This window comes from Pseudophryne corroboree, chromosome 11 (genome assembly GCF_028390025.1).
Source record: "Pseudophryne corroboree isolate aPseCor3 chromosome 11, aPseCor3.hap2, whole genome shotgun sequence".
NCBI lineage: Eukaryota > Metazoa > Chordata > Amphibia > Anura > Myobatrachidae > Pseudophryne > Pseudophryne corroboree.
This window is the reverse complement of record NC_086454.1, coordinates 97,920,266-97,941,561: the sequence shown is the minus strand read 5'-3', so window position 1 is coordinate 97,941,561 and position 21,296 is coordinate 97,920,266. Positions and strand designations below refer to the sequence as shown.

Below are 21,296 nucleotides of genomic sequence, written 5' to 3'. Positions count from 1 at the left end.
ACTGACAGAAATGGAGGTGGGAAGGCAAAAATGCGATGTACCCAAAATCCTGGGAATAACAACATTGATAACAGAAGGAAAACTTTAAATCCATCGCAATGGAAAAGTGATTATAAAACTGAACAGAAAGAAAAGCTGGAGATCAGGGCTACTGGCGACACCCCAAAAACAAAAACGACCCTGGGCAGCCACCTCATGGGTGTGTTGGGGAAGAGCTGCTAAGCTACTAATTGTTTGTAATATGTTAACAGTAAAGTCCCATACACACTAGTCGATAAAGTAAACTACGTCGCTCAGTTTGACCCTTCCTGAGCGACATCGTTTACTATATCGACTAGTGTGTACGCTGTCAATGACGAGCGATGCGCAGCCCAGCAGATCATTAGTGACCCTCTGTTTCGGCCGTGCGTGCAGCTCAATTTGGAATCATGGGGGGGTCATTCTGAGTTGATCGCATGCTGCCGATTTTCGCTGCGCTGCAATCAGGTCTCTACTGCGCATGCGTGTGCACCGCAATGCGCACGCGCATCGTACGGGTACATTGCGGATCGTTGCTTAGCTATTGATTTAACGAAGAATCCATTCACACAGCCGATCGCAAGGAGATTGACAGAAAGAGGGCATTTATGCGTGGCATCTGACCGTTTTCAGGGAGTGGTAGGGAAAACGTAGGCGTGTCCGGGCGTTTGGAAGGCGGGTGTGTGACGTCAATTCTGGCACCAAAAAGACTGAAGTGAACGCAAGGGCTGAGTAAGTTCAGACCTACTCTGAAACTGCACAAAATGTTTTTGTTGAGCTCGGCTGCACAGGCGTTCGCACACTTGCAAATCGAAAATACACTCCCCCGTGGGCGGCGACTATGCGTTTGCACGGCTGCTAAAAACACCTAGCGTGCGATCAACTCGGAATGACCCCCATTGTCCAAATCTGCATGCTCCGGCCGGCTGCGGCATGACATCACTGCTCGATATCGATAGCGATATCAGTGTGTATGCCCACCATTGGGCGTCCTGGCTCGGGAGAGGGACACCCTAGGCGATGTCGCTCACCAAGCACATTTACACCCAACTCTTTAATAACTTAATAACTGGAAATTTGAAACCCGGGTACTTCAGATAGTGGTATGTAAGGCTAATGATGAGATCTCTTCTATTCTGCAGCTCAGAGACATGTCCTGACCTACATGGAAGACGCTCTCGCTCAGCTTCTAGAGCACAAAGACGTGGTGGAGCCTGGAAACATTGGCAAGTTTTTCTCTGAGTAGTGAGTATTACCACTTGTATTGCTTTTTTATTGCAGAAGACGTATGAAATACGTATAACTTTTCATTACTTGGGGATCTACAATGCACTGTTCTAGACCACACAATTTTGGAAAAGTTAAATTTGAATTAAATACAAAATATACAGTATACAATTGTAATGCATGAACCCTGGGTAAAATGTACGGGACAATGGTATGCTGACATTACTGACCTGCAGTTAATAGCTTGTAGCTGCAGGAGACTGTCGTAGCTACCTATCTCTTCCTTACGCTAGCCCAGTGTACTGTGCTAGCTGCTACCTGTCCAGCTGTCACCTGTGTGTTGTGCTGTGGAGGAAGATGGTGCTGCAGTCATACACAGTGGTTACATTTGTCCCATGGGAGGCTGACTGCCCTGGGTAAGGGGCTACTGCCCTGGATAAGGGGCTACTCATAGGGCCTAATTCAGACCTGATTGTAGCCGTGCAAAATTTAGCACAGCTACGATCAGTTACTCAGACATGGGGGGGGGGAGCGTGCAGCACAGGGCCAGTCCGTTGCTTTTGTACCTGAAAAAAGAAAAAAGAGTAGCTCCATACCAGCGCAGCTCCTGCGTGCTGGCAGGGAGCTAACCGTCGCTGTCCGGGTCCACGCAGCTGCCGCGGCACGCCGACCACATGGTCCGGGCACATCTGCGTTGCCCGGACTGCGCCCCCAAAACGGGCGGCCAAATGTTGCCGGCCCGCCCCCTCCCGCCCAGAGAATACCTCTGCCTGTCAGTCAGGCAGAGGCGATCGCTAGGCTGAGATGGCCATCGGCTGTCTGGCATGCGCCTGCGCAGTTCAGACCTGCTGCGAAAACGCACAGCAGTGATCAGGTCTGAATTAGGCCCTTAGTTAGTAGCGGATCTTGCCACGGGCAAGCAGTACTTTTGCCCGGGGCGCCGCCTTCCGGAGGGCGCCGCACCAGGGCAAGATCCGCTGCTGCTGTGCCCCCCGCTGCCCGCTGCCGCTGGCCGCTGTGAAGGGAAACTAGACGCGTACGCGTCTAGTTTCCCTTCGTGGAGAGGTCCTTTACTGTGCGGTGCGCGATGACGTCATCGCGCACCGCACAGCAAAGGTCCTCTCCACGAAGGGAAACTAGACGCTATCGCGCACATCATTTCAGTCTGTACAGGGGGCGTAAATGACCACGCCCCCTGTACGAAGCCACGCCCCCTATTGCCGCCCGGGGCGCACAGAGCCCCAGAACCGGCCCTGCCCTTAGTGTTTTGATACAAAGTCCTGGAATACAGACCTATGTTGCTGGGACATCGTAACTCTTTTCCTGAGTCTGACAGTTAAAAACACTACTCCAATGTGCCCACTCCCCCTTAGATATAGTCAAATAAAACTTGGTTAATGTCCACAATATCCTGATTTGCAAGTTAGGATGATAATAATGATTCCATAATTCAATAACAAGGCCCTCACCCATTCCGCTCACATTTACATCCCTGACCTAATCTCCCTTCACACTCCTGTCCGCCCTCTTCGCTCCACCGACTTTCCTGCCAACTGAATACCCCTCTCTCCAAGATTTTGTATGTGCTGCTCCCTATCTCTGGAATTCTCTCCCTCTCCGACTCTCTACCTCTCTACAAAACTTTAAACAGGCTCTCTAGACCTACAACTTCATCCAACCCATCCATCTCTCATCCTTATGCAGTAATGCAGAAATGTTTATATACCATGTAATTGTCCTACATTGTTTTGTACTGTAATACCCCTTTTCCACGGGTGGTCTTCTGTATGCCGGCGGTCGGGCTCCCGGCGCTCAGTATACCGGCGCCGGGATCCCGACAGCCGGCATACCGACACTTATTTTCCCTCGTGGGGGTCCACGACCCCCATAGAGGGAGAACAAAATAGTGTGGCGCGCGTAGCGTGGCGAGCGCAGCGAGCCCACAAGGGGCTCATTTGCGCTCACCACACTGTCGGTAAGCCGGCGGTCGGCCTCCCGGCGCCGGTATGCTGGTCGCCGGGAGCCCGACCGCCGGCCAGCCGTAGTGAACCCCTTTTCCACCTACTGAGCACAGGTCACAGCCGGGAGCCTGACATGGGAGCTACCCGGCGCGGCCCGTGCTCAGCCCCCTTTCCCACTGCGCTCACCAACCCGGCATGTTGCCAGGTTGGTGACGCAGTTAGTGGTGCAGCACGGGCGGCGCTGGGAGATCACCTGATCTCCCAGCGCCGCCCTTCCATACAGTGTGAACGGGAGCCGTGTCGCATCGACACGACTTCCGTCTACACTACACAGCTTACCGAGTTGAACACGTGTTCAACCCGGCAAGCTACCCGGGTAGGATTCCCGGATCACTTGATCCGGGAATTTGCAGGGGGAGTCGTTTCCACTAGGAAAAAACACTGGTAAATGCGCGCCCCCGCGCATTTACCCGTGTTTTTAGAGCTAGTGGAAAAGGGGTATAAGTCACTGTGTCTTCTTCTTAATAATATCTGGTAAGTCCTACTCATTGATGATTCCCTCTCAAAAGTGAATATATCTGTCTTTGTCTGTTTAATCTGTTCTTGTGTCTACTGTAATATGTTCTTCATGTTCTGTCTCATCGTTTGGCAGCTTGGTGACTTACTATTGGCTTCTGTATCCCCTTTCTCATCTCTCTGCTCAGTGTCTTAGCCAAGCTCCCTTATCCCTCCAAGGCCTTCCCTCCGCCCCCCTGCTCTCCAGAGCCCATGTCTGTGACGGCAGGATTCCAGGTCACTTGTTTGATGTTCCCGCTTACGTGCATTCACCTTGGGGGTATTGGAAACATTTACTGATCTGTAGTTTATACATTGCACCAAGAAAAAGCGCCTTTTGTTATATTATGCTGATGAACTTGGGAGGGAACTGACATAGCTGCTCTTTTCCAAACTTTGGGCAGGTCTCCGGCATTAACACTGACAGTAATGTGTTTGGAATGGGCTGCCAGATACTTCTGCGCTGATCCAAGGCTTGTTCTAGAGGACGAGGTTGCCGACATGATTCTTCATAGGGAATCCTTCTAGTTTTCCCTGACTTATAACCGGCACATATTGGAGTCATAATTTTGACTTCAGAATGTCGACACCAGAATGTTCGCAATGTTAACTACATTTTAGTGCTAAATTTAGGGTCAGGGGTTAAATTGTGGGGAAAAAGACGATATGTTGGCATGCCGACTGTGAACACACAATGTGTATGTCGACATGTTTACATAATGTCCATATCAACATTCAAACATTGACGGTGTCAATATAACATGCCGCATTCCATCTATTACATGCTCATGGGCCCTTATTCAGGACCAGTCGATTCTGCTCCCCATGCCGCAAAGTACCGATGTTTGTACCCAATGGTGTCGCAGTGATCTGATGCTCGGATTGCTACTGCAGCAGGAGGAAGTTATGTGACCAGCGGTCAGGACACCGACGGCCACTTTACCTCCCCCTACATCCTGCCCCCTCACAATCCCGACAGTCAGCATGCCGACCAGCAAGGACTATTCCCACCCATAGAGTCCGGTCGCCACCGAACCCGCAAGGAGCTTGTTGCACTCGCTAACCCCGCCTTCCCCTGTCTGGGAAGTTCGGCCTTTGTTCCCCTGATTGCGCCTCCCTACCCTCTCTGTAACGACAGCAGGGGAATGGTCTTTTAGGAGTGTTTCGTTGCTGGCATTTTACTTGCTGGGATCTGTGTGCAAATTACGGAGCCTTACCTGCAGTACTGCAAACTGCTACTGTACAGAAATGGCAACGAGGTTTATATGAAATGTGCAAGATTTACAATCCAGATCATGTAAATAGGATGTAGCTTCCTTTTCAAAAAGTTATTCTTCATTTCCGTCTGTTGTGTAATCTGATTCGCTGTCGCTGAGGCAGAAGCAATCATGGAGATGACAGGAGAAGTCTTGTATTTTCACGCTCGGATTGTTGTATGGCTACTTAGTAATTATGAGGTTAATGAGACTGACACGACATATTGCATAGTACAAATGTATCCTGTAGCTATCCATTACCCATGTGGACAGATGACTCCACCCACCCTCCCATAGCTACGGGGCAGATATCGAGGTGTGACAAAGAGTTACCTATTAACTATGCCCAGGGAACTGTTTATTTTTGTGAATATTTTTTTTAATGTAAATGTCTAAAAGCAATAAATAAAATAATCTATTCATTAGAAGCTATAGGGCTGAGTTGAGAGCACTCTGGGCTATAACTAGGGGCATATGAACGGTACTGGGGGCCCATGTCTCTTGCTTCCCGGGCCATCCCGCACTCTGACAGGCCATGGTACTGGGCGGCACAGGGGCAGATCTGGGGTGAAGGGGGAGGGGGCGAGTCGGTCCAGGGGCCCATTTGTAAACACTTCTTCTCTCTGCCCACTACCACTACGGCCGCATCTGTAAAGCAAGACAGTCGCAGAGGGGTGTGGTATAATAGATCTGTAATGCCTAGGTAGACATTTAATAGGTCAACAACTTATGGTAAACATGCATTAGGTTAACAAGTACAAACAGTGATAAAGGTCGACATAGAAATGGTCGACACAAGTTTTTTTAGGCCAAATCTTGTATATTTTTTATGTGATAACCATCAGTACAAATGTGTACCCTTGTGGGCTCGCTTCTATCGCCACGCTTCATGCAAGGTGGCTCGCCCGGCTTCATTGCCAATAGATGTCCGTGTCGATAGTAACTTAAGCAAATGTTTGGAAAACTTTTTTTAAAAAAACCATATGGTGCTGAGCAAAACATTGTCGATTTATCATCCGATGGGCAGTGAGATAGAGGAAACTGCTTCTGTTCGACATTAGTCTCTCTCTCTGCCCGATATACCGCTGCGGGAAGGGGTGAAGATCCTGCCGCACGGGATCCCGGTGATCACAATACCGACACCCGGATCCCACACAGCGGCGAAATCCCGGCGCCACAGGCGTATTGGGAGAATATAACCTGTGGCCGCAAGGGGCTTACTAGCGCTTGCCCCGCTGCCAGCATCCGGGATCAGTGGTGCCAAAATGCAAGGGGAGCAGGTACAAATTACCCGGGCTGCTGGAAGGGCGCCGGGTCCGCTAACCCCCTCCCCCTGGATACCTGTAATGCGGTGCCATCTTCTCGGTGATACCAAGAAGATGGTGCTGCACATAGAAAGCAAAGACTCTGGCACTGTGCCAGAGTCTTTGCTCTGTAGTGGCCGGCGTCATCTTTCCAAATATCACTGGGAAGATGGTGCTGGCCGGGAAGGAGGGACCCACTTTCAGATCAAGTAAGGTAGGTAGCCGGTGCCCTCCCCCTGCCCCCGTGTTAAAACAGGACCCCCCTATGTTAAAACGGCTCCCGCTTGTAAGCAGCCTTGCAATTATTTTATTGTTCACATATTTTTAAACTAAAGGGCATAATCACGCCCACTTAATTAGCCACGCCCCAAACCTTTACCGGGGCCCGTCGTGGCACTCAACGGCCCTGCCCGGGATGCCATTGACGGTATACGGACGGCCGGCATTCTGGTCATCGGTATTACATACTGAATCTGCTACTGCGGCTTTGCTGCTACACAGATACGGTCTCAGCGGTAGTGGGCAGAGAGGAGAAGTATACAGGTGGGGGCAATTACTGGCCTTCCTCTTTTTCGGCACCACTGCTTGCTTCTGGCTAGCACTGTGCCTTGAACGGCAATCTGTAGCCAGGATCGCTGCTGTAGTGCCATCCGGAGCATCCTGGTCCTTTGCAGTCTAGACACCTGCTCGTAGGATACCAGCCCTGACCCAGACACTTCAAAATCACCTCCAGGACACCATTGCAGTTATCACCATCTTGGACATTTCTAATCCATGGACGTGGAAAATTAACAAAGGGAAAACCACCAAAAACATCGGCGTTGGATCTGAGATAGCCTCTGAATCTTCGCTAGGTGGGATACCCGGCCAATCCACTACAATCCTGGTAAATATATTACAAGATCGGACTCATCTGCATATCTAAATTGAGGATCCTGTTGATATTGTGACCGGTCACAGGGACATTGTTAATATCAAGAGGTGTGTACATTTACATCTAATTGTCGAGGGTCAGAGACTGGTTCTAGAGGCTCCATCATTTTATGGTGTATATTCATGAGAGTTTCTCTTTTATTTTATATGTATTATTAAAACGTATACAATGCTTTTTAAGGAAACACCTGTTTTTTAGTTTCTTTATTAGCGCTGTTTTTATGTTTTTCACCTGCTCGTAGGCAGTACAGTACTTCCCTGTGCTGCCCCCTTCCCCCCCCCACAAGGGGCAGATGTAAAATGTGCAGAGAGATTTAGATTTGGGAGGGGCATGTCCTAACTCAAGTCTAAGTTGCAATGTAAACATAAGCTGTCCAGCATGTGTGGGCTACATGCAATAGCAGCCAGTATTTACTCTGCATGCAAAAACAGTAAATATATAAATGCAGCCCTTGCATTGTCCTGGTGCAAAGTAATTTAATATTTGCTTGTTTAGCTTTGCACCCAACTCAGCAGCGTCCTCATAATGCTCTGGGCAGTACAGTACTTCCCTGTGCTGCCCCCCCCCCCCCCCCCCCCCCCCCTCCCCACACACACACACACACAAGGGGCAGATGTAAAATGCGCAGAGAGATTTAGATTTGGGAGGGGCATGTCCTAACTAAAGTCTGAATTGCAATGTAAACATGAAGCATGTGTGGACTACATGCAATAGCAGCCAGTATATACGCTGCATGCAAAAACAATAAATATATAAATGCAGCCCTTGCATTGTCCTGGTGCAAAGTAATTTAATATTTGCTTGTTTAGCTTTGCACCCAACTCAGCAGCGTCCTCATAATGCTCTGGGCAGTACAGTACTTCCCTGTGCTGCCCCCCCCACACACACACACACACAAGGGGCAGATGTAAAATGCGCAGAGAGATTTAGATTTGGGAGGGGCATGTCCTAACTAAAGTCTAAATTGCAATGTAAACATAAAGCATGTGTGGACTACATGCAATAGCAGCCAGTATATACGCTGCATGCAAAAACAATAAATATATAAATGCAGCCCTTGCATTGTCCTGGTGCAAAGTAATTTAATATTTGCTTGTTTAGCTTTGCACCCAACTCAGAATCAGTATATAGTGTATATATCTCTCTATATAAGTCACTGAGGCTGAATGAATGTGTACAATTAGTCTACAGAATGGCTCCCTCCAGTTCACTTACTTTTTCTTTTTTACAGGTGCAAAAATGCCATGACGCTTTAAATGAGCTGTTCTGCTCAGCACAACACTATCAGGTTTCTTTTACTCTAGAGAAGGCAAAGTTTATTTCCGGAGCATATTAGACTTAATGAAGCGCTGATCCCCGAATGACCCATATGGCTTTGTTATAAATTTTACTTAGAAAACCCCACGGCCCATCTAACTGCCACAGATTGTTTTAGTTAAAGTGTAAATTAACTCCTAGGCGCTAAGGAGTATAATATATAAATATATATATGTGTACAGTGTACACATATAGAAGACAACTGAACAACAAAATTAATGAAAATAATGCTTTATTCTTTGCGGGTTGGAGGGTTATAGGTATAGGAGACAGGGCTGCCTACTTAGCTAAGGAATATAATACCAAATTAGTTAGGAAATTTGATAAGTGGCGTTGACAAGGCTTGGTGTTAGTCTGGTGGTCTGTGGAAGTATACTCCACCGTTGCCTTGGAGATGGAAAGGAGAGTTGGTGATAAAGGAGGATCATAGGCATGTGAGTCTAGATCTAGGAGGGTGTATGGGTCTAGACTCTAGATCTAGGAGGGTGTACCATTGTGAATACTGAGTGCCAGCGTGTTTAATCTCAAAATGTATGACGTCAGTGAATTTAATAGCCAAACCCTCCATGTTTTGGTATGAAAAGCATTGCACTATTATATTTCGGGCTTAAACATCCCAGGAAGCACCAGTTTGTAAATAAACCCCTGTGATGTTCTGGTTTTCTTTTTCTGAATCCAGAGTCAATGACTTGCACAGAATGACTGGCATTTACATCGCTATGCAAATAAGACGCACAAGCAGACTCTGCTGATTAAAATGGTATGTGGAATTTCTATATTCTGTGTGCGACTGCGGCTGTATGTGCATATTTCCAGGAAAAGACGCATTTTCGGGGGAAGAAAATACGCCCAGCGTTCGTAAACACGCTTATGACTAGTGGCGTCTAGAAGGGTCGTTTAAACGTGACTGCAGCAAAGATGTAGGAGGACACATCTGTACTTTCAGGCTGTGCCAGAACTACAGTACCTCCAAAGAAAAGGACAAGACTGTAGGCCTCAAATCATGGAATGTCCGCACCGTTTCCAGATTTAACACATAGAGCTGCTTTGAGATGAACTGGGCAGAAGGGTGAAAAGCAAAGCCTCCTACACAGGTGCAGCACATTTGTGGGAACCTCTACAATGTACAGTGGTTATATCTGCAGGTGGCTACTTTGAGGAGTCAAAAATTTAGATAACATGTTATTAAACAAAATGATCCTACAATTATTATTATATATTTTTTTTATCTTCAATAGTTTATTTGTTCTATACTTTAATTCCTGAGTGCATTGAGACGTTAAACTACATTAATGTCAGTAATAACTGGAAAAATTGGTTAGGTTTAAACTTTTGACTGTTAGTGTATGGGTAGAATTAGAAATGATAAAATGGACTGTTATTTTCTAATGTATCACTTTATCCGTTACTAATTCTTCCCATCTCCCGTCTGCCACGAATAAATGAGTAGAGATGGAATATAACAAGATTTTGTGCAGGAGAACTTATTTTATTTCATAAAAATCTGCTGATTTACTCAATAGAGCAGAAGACTAGGAAATATCTAGCTCTCTCCGTAACCGCTGACGCTGCGTGTGTGTATGGTCGACGGCCAGAGGGCTGACACGGCAGCTGGCATTTCATACTTTATTTAGAATCATGTCGATCTGTTAATATTTGTCTGGTCTGTGAGATTGTGTCTTTTGCCATGTTATAATTGAGGGTATAATAATTATTGCGAAGGAAAGAAATAAGCAAGACAGTTGGGAGGAAATTTATAGAATATGCCTTATAAAATTAAATTGCTGGATTGTCACCTTATAGAGTGTCCCCTAACCTAAATAGTGGGTGGGGGGAAGAGTGCTTTGGCGAGGCATGTCCACATCATCCACACTGTTCTGGGAGAGACTGGGGACTGACCAGCAGCTCCCGGAGCACTGAGCAAGTCCCCAGTGTAATGAGAAACTTCCCGAGACAGAAGTTCTAAATGTTGGGAGGCAGGTTCGGACTGGCCCACAGGGGAACAGGGTGAAACCCCCGGGGGAGGGGGGGGGGGGGGGGGGGCACTGCCTGTGGGCCCTCCTCCTTAGGGATCAGGCTCCAGACTCTATCCTAGTGCACTTGAATCATGCATTATACATATGTTACATTATACTTCACAAGAATATGTTTTATTATATATTTACCAAGGGTCACAGAACATGTACTCTGTAATGATTAGCCAAACCTCTGTGGTGGCTGGCCACACCCCAGTGGATCCTGGCCACACCCTTAAGCATGGGCCCCTACAACAGCATCCCCCCCCGGTGGGCCCTCCATGCCCCAGTCCGACACTGTTGGGAGGTATGTTACAAGTATAGAAACCCTGGTTCCACTGCCGGTCCTGCACAAATACGTGACCTGTCATGGCAGCCCCTCAACCTTCCCCCACCTCCTAGATTGATAACCAACACTTGACCTCTTAACCTAGGCTGGTAGTGAAAAATAAAGGGGCATAAATGGCGTAGGGCCCCTTCTAACCTTCTATTTTTAACTAGCCAGCACTAGGCTGACCCAGCTAGTCCGGATGACACTAAAGCAGGGACAGTGTGGAGTCCCCCAGCCATGATATCAACCAGCCATAGACTGGTGAGTCCGGGGCTAGAAACCCTAGGGAACTGGACACCCACATAAAATGGGATCCTCCCTCTCCACGCAGAACATGGCTCTTCTCCGTATTCCTGGGGCTTTGTCTACGAAGGTATCTATAATTTCATTTTAATGATAATTTTTACAGATGGACTATTGGTTCCAGCAAGTCTGCAAGGGCATGCTGGCTCTTGGAGAACTACAAGTGCTAGCATGCTCCGACATTAAAAGCTCTATACAGGTTTCCTCCCCACATTATACACTAGTAACGTAGGCTAAGTTTGTCGCCAGTTTGTCGGCGTGTTTGCAGCAGGATAAAAGCATCGACTGTGATATTCATCAGTTTGCACCTGACAGCAAAACCATCGCTTAGTAAATTTAGCCCATGGTCTCTTAAGCTGTATAGAAGTAAAGTAAAAGTTGTCAGCAGGTGTGCAGCCTCTCATTAATGGGCTGCCTTTGTTTGATAATATGATCCTGCCGTTCTCCCCATTCACCTGCCCTCCTGTGACCTGCATGCTACCTCTCTCCCGCAGCTGCAGTATCTGCAGTAACACATCCTCTTGGCTTTGTGTACAGAGCAGGAGAGCTTATCAGAAGTGGCACTGCAGGGGAGGGTGGCAGTTCTAGCAGGTGCCTCTCTATAAATCAGAGTGCACCTATCATTTAATCCCCAAGGCTATTTAAACGGTATTTGTTACAACCGTAGCTATAAAATAATTACAGTGTTGTGTTTTATCTTTGCCGCGGCATTCCTGTGTAACATGGATCTTTCTCACAAGTGGTGTAGGAGCCCAGGCTATTAATACGTCTGTTCAGCTGCAGCCGTGCATGACCACATCAATCACAAGACCCCGTAATTCACTGGTGATGTGGAAATCACTGCAAGAATACTTCCTTTTCCAGTGTCTATAACATTTCTGTTTATTACATCACATTTAAAGTTCTCCTTTCTTGGTATCTAAAATGGAATGACTGTAAAGAGCCCCATTTGCCTATGAGCAAAGCAGGGCCGGTGCAAGGTCTCTCTGCACCCTAGGCAAAGCTTCAGCCTACCACCCCCTAACCTGCAACGCCCCCCCGCCCCCACCCGCAACCCCCCAGAGACGAGATGCAGGTGCCAATAGTTGGGAAGGGGGGGTGACTTGCATCATTATACATATACTGAGAAAAGGGACGACACTCAGTGAAGAAGTAAATTGTAAACAAAGGCACAAAATTTTGTGACATTGTTCACGATATACTTTCACTTTCAAATCCTTGAGTGACGACCATTCTTTCTTCCTATGTATACACACTAGCTGGCATGTTAGGAATCATATAGGTCAGGACAGAGACCAATTTCACATTTTGCTGAGTGCCGGATATATATATATTGCAACTGCATATGGGTCCTGGTGGGGATATTTAATCGTATATGCATACCTCCCAACTGTCCCGCTTTCAGCGGGACAGTCCTGCTATTTGGACCCTGTCCCGCTGTCCCACCCGCGGGCAGCAGTGTCCCGCGGGTGGGGGGGCAGTTGGGGGGAGGCTTTGATCACCCGCTGCTCTGCCCTGCAAAGCAGCCGGTGATCACTGAATACATGCTGTGCGCACGCGCACGGCATGTTTTCAGAGCTAGGAGGGGAGCGGAGGCTGCCCAGCTGCTCGGGGAGCGCTGGAAACGCCCCCAAAAGGCAGAAAAAACGGGTCGTTTGGCGAGGCCACGCCCACTCGAGCGATGCCATGCCCATCACTGGCGAGGCCACACCCCCTTTTCGGGTCGCCGTGCAAGAGTCCCGCTTTCGTTCAGCGAAAAGTTGGGAGGTATGGTATATGTGTATACATACTTTTATATACACATACATATATTTGTATGCTCCTTATTGTGTTCCAAACCCCCATCTGTAAGTTCATGACTGACTCCCCCCTCCATCCATAATGTACTGTATTGTACTCCAGTGCCTGTGTTTTCCCTATTATGCTATTTACAAGTGCAAACCACCCATTGGGCTGTAAGATCTGTACTGTGTTTAGTTCCACAGAGACCCCTATGGGTTACTTATCTAAAAGTTTACTTGTTTTCCCTCATAATTGGCGTGGTTCCTCTTACAGACGGCAGCAGCATTACAGCATACTTGCCTACTCTCCCGGAAGCTGCGGGAGGCTCCCGTTTTTGGGGTAGCCCCCCGGAAGAGTAGGCAGGTCTCCCGCAACCTGCTCGCACCCTAGTGATGCGGGCAGGATGAAGAGAGAAACTACCGTATACGCGAGTCCGTGGGGTGGGGAAGGGGTTAAAATTATGCTAATTGCATCATTTTAGCCTCACCCTGTCCCACGGACTTGCAAATCGCAGCGTTTCCTGATGTGGGGGTGGTGCTTAATGATGTCATAGCCCCGCCCCGCAAAGTCAGCTGCAGTGTCTCCTCTCCGGGCTTCTCCCGGAGAGGAGATATTTAAAGTTGGCAAATATGCATTACAGCGATACTGCTGGGTTCAGACATGTAGTCTGGTGCTACTTGCTCCTGGAGTGCTGAGAACCAGGGGCCTGGAGGAGGTGCATAAGGGCTATGAGGAGCGGCCGCTGGGGTGGGTGTAGTACGGCTGACTGGCGGTCTCCTGACCGCCGGTCAGCTTACCGACGCCGGGATCCCGGCAGCATACCGACGCCGGGATCCCGGCGGGGAGGGGCGAGTGCAGCAAGCCCCTTGCGGGCTCGGTGGCGACCTGCGGTCGCCACGGGTTCTATTCCCACTCTATGGGTGTCGTGGACACCCACGAGTGGAAATAGTCCCTGTTGGTCGGCATGCCGACCATCGGGACAGTGACCCGTCGGGCTGGTGGAGGAGGTCATGTGACTGTCGGTCAGCTGACCGGCGGTCACATGAATACCACCCGTGGGGGGGTGCCCCTCGGGAGCCATAATTACATCTGCCTGCTACTGTATGTACCGTTACGCATGTCAGCATGGAGGAAGTGCTGAGACATTGTGGTACAACCTGATAGCGGCGGCTGCACCCGATTAGACTCTCAGCAACAGCCATCACAGTGTAAAAGGAGGAGGTCTCATACAGAGACATCCTAGTTTTTTGATAGATGAATTCAGTGGCGCCCTCCAGGGACCAGCGCCCCTAGGCAGCTGCCTAAAGATGCCTAATGGTAGAGCCGACCCTGGAGCAAAGCTGTAACTGTACACGTGCATTTCCACATGAAAATGTATTAAGCCTGGAGAAGTGATAAAGCAGTGATAAGTGGAAGGTGATAACACACTAGCCAGTCATTACGTGTTTGAAAAATTACAGTTGGTGCTGATTGGCTGGTGTGTTATCACTTTCCACTTATCACTTCTTTATCATTTCTCCAGGCTTAATACCCTGTACATCTGCCCCAGAGTGATGTGTGACCACTGGTAGACAGAGCAATATGTAACTGATGGTATATAGAGCAGTGTGTGACAAATGGCGGGGCAGTGTGTAACCTCTAGCAGACAGAACAGTGTGTGAGCAGTGGCAGGCGGGGCCGTGTGTGCGAGTGGTGACAGAAGGGGCCGTATGTGAACAGTGGCAGACAGGAGCAGACAGGGCCGTGTGTGAGTGGTGGCGGACAGGAGCAGACAAGGCCGCGTGTGAGCAGTGGCAGACCAGACGAGGCCATGTTGTAGCGGTGACAGACAGGAACAGACGGGGCCGTGTGTGAACAGTGGTAGACAGGAGCAGACGGAGCCATGTGTGAGCGGTGGCAGACAGGAGCAGACGAGGCTACGTGTGAGCGGTGGTAAACGGGGCTGTGGGTGAGCAGTGGCAGACGAGGCCATGTGTGAGTGGTGGCAGACAGGAGCAGACGAGGCCATGTGTGAGCGGCGACAAACAAGCAGACAGGACCATGTGTGAGTGGTGGCAGACGGGAACTTGTGTGAGCGGTGGGAGATGGGGCCGCGTGTGAGCGGTAGGAGACAGGAGCAGATAGGGCCGTGTGTGAGCAGTGGCAGACCAGACGAGGCCATGTTGTAGCGGTGACAGACAGGAACAGACGGGGTCGTGTGTGAACAGTGGTAGACAGGAGCAGACGGAGCCATGTGTGAGCGGTGGCAGACAGGAGCAGACGAGGCTACGTGTGAGCGGTGGTAAACGGGGCTGCGGGTGAGCAGTGGCAGACGAGGCCATGTGTGAGTGGTGGCAGACAGGAGCAGACGAGGCCATGTGTGAGCGGCGACAAACAAGCAGACAGGACCATGTGTGAGTGGTGGCAGACGGGAACTTGTGGGAGATGGGGCCGCGTGTGAGCGGCAGCAGGCAGGAGCAGATAGGGCCGTGTGTGAGCAGTGGCATACGGTGCCGCATGTGAGTGGTGGCAGACGGTGTCGCATGTGAGTGGTGGCAGACGGTGCCGGGTGTGAATGGTGGCAGACAGGAGCAGATGGGGCCACATGTGAGCTGTGGCTGACAGGGCCGCGTGTGAACGGTGGCAGATGGTGCCGTGTCTGAGCGGTAGTAGGTGAGGCTGTGTGTGAACTGCAGTGCACATGTGCAGCAAGTGAATTGCGGTTGCAACAAGGAATTAGTTGCAAAGTGAGTGACAGTAAAACAGTGTTTGGGGTCGGGAACGGGGAGTGGTGGGGTAAATTCCAGCGTGTCATGGCCATTCAGACGCTGCTTTCTAGGCATGCATTAATTAGCAGTTGTGATCTTACTTGCTATTGGAGAGCCCTTTTGCGTCCCTGGAGAGTAGCTGAGCCTGGGCATCTACAGAGGCATGACCATATTTGATACATACATTTGATATAGATATATATATACATATATATATATATATATATATATATATGTGTGTGTGTGTGTGTGTACGTACGTACGTACGTACGTACGATGGTACTAATGTATCAGCAATAATACGCCGTTGGACAGAAATGAAGAGACAGTGGTGGTGTCCCTATGCTCCGTTTACCATCTGCCCATATTAGCATATAATCGCAATTGCATACAGCAAAAGAGAGCATTGGCAGCATCAAGAATAAATGCACCTGAATGAGTGGCAATGTGCTGCCACTGACAAGCAGGGACATGTGCCAGGGGGTGGTTTTCAGTATGCCGGCTGTTGGGATCCCGGCACTCAGTATACTGGCGCCGGAATCCCGACACCCGGCATTCCGACAACTATTCTCTCTCTTAGGAGTCCACAACTCCCTGGAGGGAAAGTAAATAGCTTGGCGCGCATAGTACGCCACCATGCCCGCAGGGTGGCGAGCGCAGCGAGCCCACAAGGTGCTCATTTGCGCTGGCACCGCTGCCGGCGGTCGGTATCCAGGCGCCGGGAGCCCGATCGCCTGCCACTCATACTACACCCGTGCCAGGGGCAGGCAGAACCACTGCGGACAGAGCAGTACAGATACTGGTGAATGCAAGGTGTACTTCTCTGTACAGTTTTGCTAATGTAACTGAAAGAACGGTGAGTAACAGGAGAGATGCACACTGTACACAGTAACACGGTTCAGTGCCAGGTTAGGGCCCTGTTACCAACTTATAGTCCTGTAGGTTATGTTTGTTCAGCCTACAATTTGTTCCTCCTCTGGGTCTTTTCCAGCAGCTGTCAGGACTGTCATCCTACACTGACTATCTTCCGCTGGGCCTGCTGAGTGAGGACAGCATAGATGTTGCAGGACAGGCTGTGCCTGCCAAACCAGTGTAACTCAAAGGATCCCAGGCTCTATGAACCCCCACCACCACCATCTATTCTGTTCCTGTCCCTGTCGGTTTCCTTCCTACTTTTAAGAAGCTCTTGTTTCTTTATAGAGTGTGACCTGGAGGTGGGGGGAGTGCCTAGTGCCTTGCACACAACAATAGGTGGTTGAGTTACTGCACACCCCACTGTGCTGCATTGATCAAAGGGACATTCTCTTGTTTCCAAGCTCTCCTCTTTGTTAGAACTCTGCTTAGCTATGTGACATTGGACCCTGTAGGCAAATGAGAAAAAGACCGTTTTAACTTACTGACCTTTTCTAGCAAAAACACAAGAGACGGGGAGGATAAAGAGCTTTTAGTGGCCTCATTGTGGCCAAAGGGGTCACCGCAGTATGGCGGCATAGTGTATTGCAGACTCTTCCTGCCACAAAAGTTCTTCCAGTCCATTGTCTTGTTCCATGTACTTGTATGTGCAGCAGCACATACTACACGCACTGGCAGGCTCAGTCCTGTGGTTATACATTATTCATTATGCTTAAAGGTAAACTAAAAAGTAGTATTAGACTTATTAGGTTCTCTGATCCCAAGAATGCATTCCCTTACAGCACTCCCTCTGTTGAAGGCAGATGAGCCGGCATATTGGGTCATATGCGTCTGCCAGCAAAAAAACAAGTCCTCATTTAAAATTTGCTGGTGGAATCCATTAATTTCAGACACGTAGATGGAACGGTGATGGTTGGGGTCTTAGACCTCAGCCACAAAAATTGTCTAACGGCCTGATTCAGAGCTGGGCGCAAACCCATTTTTTGCGCAGTTCAGTGGTGTGGCTCCCAGAGACATTGGAGGCACTGGCCGCTGGGCTACTGCTGTCATAGGGGCACCAAGAAAGATAGATCGAGGGGGCTGCTGAACTAGGACAGGTCTTTCTCCACTCATTCTCTCCAATCATAGTGATTTGCTACAGTCACTGCTGTCCAAGTTCACAATCCTCCTATGCAGCCCCCTTCATCTGAAGAGTCTTGGAATGTGTGATAACAGATCAAAGTATGTACTGTATACTGGGCCTAATTCAGACCTGATCGCTCGCCAGTGGCGGATCCAGGGGGGGGGGGCACTCGGGCCCGTGCCCCCCCTGTCATTTGTGACCTTTGTCCCCAGTCCCCTCCCGGCGCCGCACAGGGAGATGACGGGCGCCCGCTGAGATTGTGTTACCAGCGGGCGCCCGTCTCCCTGCACAGCAGCAGCCGGAGGCAGGAGCTCAGTATTGAGCTCCGGCTTCCGGAGCTGTCACTGTGCGGCGTGCGCTATGGGAGAGACATCAGTCATGACGTCTCTCTCATAGTGCTGAGGAGCGGACGCCAAGAGGAGGACTGCAGCGGTCTGGAAGCGGGAATGGGGCTCGGCAAGTATGATGTTTTTTTCTTCCTTAATGCAGCGGGGGCATCTACTGGGGGCAAACTACGGGGGGGACATCAACAAGGGGCATTACTACTGGGGGGAGCATTAGTACTGGGGGCAAACTACTGAGGGCATTATTACTGGGGGGCATCTACTGGGGGCATTACTACTGGGGGGTCATCTATTGGGGGCATTACTACTGGGGGCAGCTACTGGGGGACATTTTTACTGGGGGCCATCTACTGGGGGCATTATTACTGGGGGGCATCTACTGGGGGCATTACTACTGGGGGGTCATCTATTGGGGGCAAACTCCTAGGGGGCATTACTACTGGGGGCAAACTACTGGAGGACATTGTTACTGGGGGGCATCTACTGGGGGACATTATTACTGGGGGGCATCTACTGGGGGACATTATTACTGGGGGGCATCTACTGGGGGCAAACTACTGCGGGACATTATTACTGGGGGTCAACTACAAATGGGCTAACTACTGGGGGCATACTACAGGAGGGCATTACTACTGGCGGCGTTACTACAGGGGCATTACTACTGGCGGCTTAACTACAGGGGCATTGCTACTTGGGGGCTAAACTACAGGGGGGGCCAAACTACTGGGGGCATAACTACAGGGGCCAAACTACTGGAGGCATTACTACTGGGGGCTAAACTACAAGTGGGGCATAACTACAGGGGCTAAGCTACAATGGGGCAAACTACAGGGGGGCATTACTACTGGTGGCTAAACTACAAGCAGGCAAACTACTTAGGGCATTACCACTGGGAGGCTAAACTAAAGGGGACGGGGGTAAACTACTGGGGTCATAACTGCAGGGGCATTACCACTGGGGTCATAACTACTAGGGCGCTAAATGACTGGGGGCATTACTACAGGCAACATTACTACTGGGGGCAATACGGGCATTGCATAAGGGGCACCACTACTATGAGGTCTATATAAGGGGCACTACCAGTACAGTGGACATTGCATAATGAGCGCTACAACTGTGGGCATTGTATAAGAAGCGCCACCTCACATACACCGAAGCCGCACGCAAATGTACTTGTCCCTTCCATGGTGCCCCCCCTATCATTTTATTCTGGATCCGCCCCTGTCGCTCGCTTTGGGTTTTTGCACTGCTGCGATCATTTAGTAGCCGCCCATAGGGGAGTGTATTTTTGCTTTGCAAGTATGGGAACGCATGTGCAGCCGAGTGGTACAAAGAAGTTTTGCGCAGTTTCTGAGTTGCCCAGAACTTACTCAGCCACTGCGATCACTTCAGCCTGTCCGGGGACGGAATTGACACCCTGGAAACGCTTGGACATGCCTGCATTTTTCCAAACACTCCCAGAAAACGGTCAGTTGCCACCCACAAATGCCTTCTTCCTGTCAATCTCCTTGCGATCGGCTGTGCGAATGGATTCTTCGTACAATCCATCGCACAGCAACGATCTGCTTTGTACCCATGCAACGTGCCTGCGCATTGCAGTGCATACGCATGCGTAGTTCTGACCTGATCGCAGGGCAGTGAAAAATCCTAGCGTGCGATCAGGTCTGAAAACCCCCCATAGTGAACTACAGCTCTGCTGTTGTGTCTTATATGAAGAAAGAAAGGAGAGCAGAAGTTTGTTTTACGGAAATGTACTAATTATTTTAATAACCTTTTTAAGGGGAATTTCTATTAAAGATTGGAGAGGGATAAGATTGTGAGAGATAATGTACCAACCAATCCGCTCCTGTCATTTTTCAAACACAGCCTGTAAAATGTAAGGCAGAAGCTTATTGGCTGGTACTGTATCTCTCAATTTTATCTATCCAAGCTTTGATAAAAACCGCCATCAGGGCAGTAGAGGCAGGGGCGCTTTAAGAGAAGAGGAGGCCCGGGTGCAGCCTCTTCCGTTCGGGCCCCCTCCTCTCTGCCGGCAGCGCTGAGAGTCTGAGTACTAGAGCGCTCAGACTCTACTGCGCATGCGCAGATCTCCGGGAAAATGGCACAGCGGCCATTTTCCCTGAGATTTCTCTACTGCGCATGTGCAGAACTCAGTGAAAATGGCCGCTGGGCCATTTTCACAGAGTTTTAATACCGCCGTGGACATCGCCGCGGGACTCCGGAGGGGTGAGTATTTAGAAAATGGGTGCAGCTTGTGCGGTGGGGGCCCCCTCTGGACTCAGGGGCTCTTGTGCACCGCGCACACTGCACCCATTATAGAAACGCAAGTGAGTAGAGGGTTCAGCCTCACCAGTTCCAGATCTTTTTGCCAGGGAGCTGAGTGAGTTGCCTTTGCATCACTTTATTGGCTACTGGCTGCAACTACCGATAACACTGTGATAGAAATCAGCAGTAGCTCTCCACTTTCACGTCGGCACCATCTAGTTGTACGCCTAGAGCAAAGGACATTTCTAGGCAGTGTTTGAGCAATGTATTAAAAACCTTAAAGCACATAAAAAGGGCCATATGTAATAAAGACCCAATATTCCCTCACTGTCATGTATAACATAAGACTCGTATGCCGTGTCGCCTGACACAGCTGCCATTTCACACAGCGCTCACCACCCCGGCATATTGCTTGCTGGGTTGGTGACGCTGCTAGTGACGCGGCAGGGGCGGCGCTGGGAGATCACATGATCTCCCAGCGCCGCCCTCCCATACACTGTGTACGGGAGCCGTGTCGCCTCGACACTGCTCCTGTTCACACTACACAGCTTACCAGGTTGAACACGTGTTCAACCCGGCAAGCTACCCGGGCAGGATTCCCAGATAACTTGATCCGGGAATTTGCAGTGGGACCCTTTTCCATTAGGGAAAAACACGGGTAAATGCGTGCCCCCGCGCATTTACCCGTGTTTTAAAAGCTAGTGGAAAAGGGGTATGGGTGAGCACTCCTTTAGGAGGAAATACATAAACGTGTAAATTAATGAAAGGACTGGTCGTACAGGGGGATTAGGTTGGACCTTGACTTCAGGGCCGGCTCCAGGCATGTTCGAATAGAGCGGCCGCGCAGGGCGCCACCCTTAATGGGCGCCACGCGCTGGCGCCGCCATATTCGAACCTGGAGC

At 49.7% G+C, this 21,296-nt stretch overlaps 1 protein-coding gene across 1 annotated transcript in view; it reads left to right on the top strand.

Annotated features, from left to right (window-relative positions):
- Positions 1-21,296, top strand: part of CSTPP1 (centriolar satellite-associated tubulin polyglutamylase complex regulator 1) — a 354,572-nt gene that overhangs the window by 172,120 nt on the left and 161,156 nt on the right. Inside the window, exon 2 of the mRNA XM_063944654.1 lies at positions 1,161-1,263. Within this exon, the coding sequence (XP_063800724.1) occupies positions 1,161-1,263 (103 nt within the window). The remainder of the gene's footprint in view (positions 1-1,160; positions 1,264-21,296) is intronic.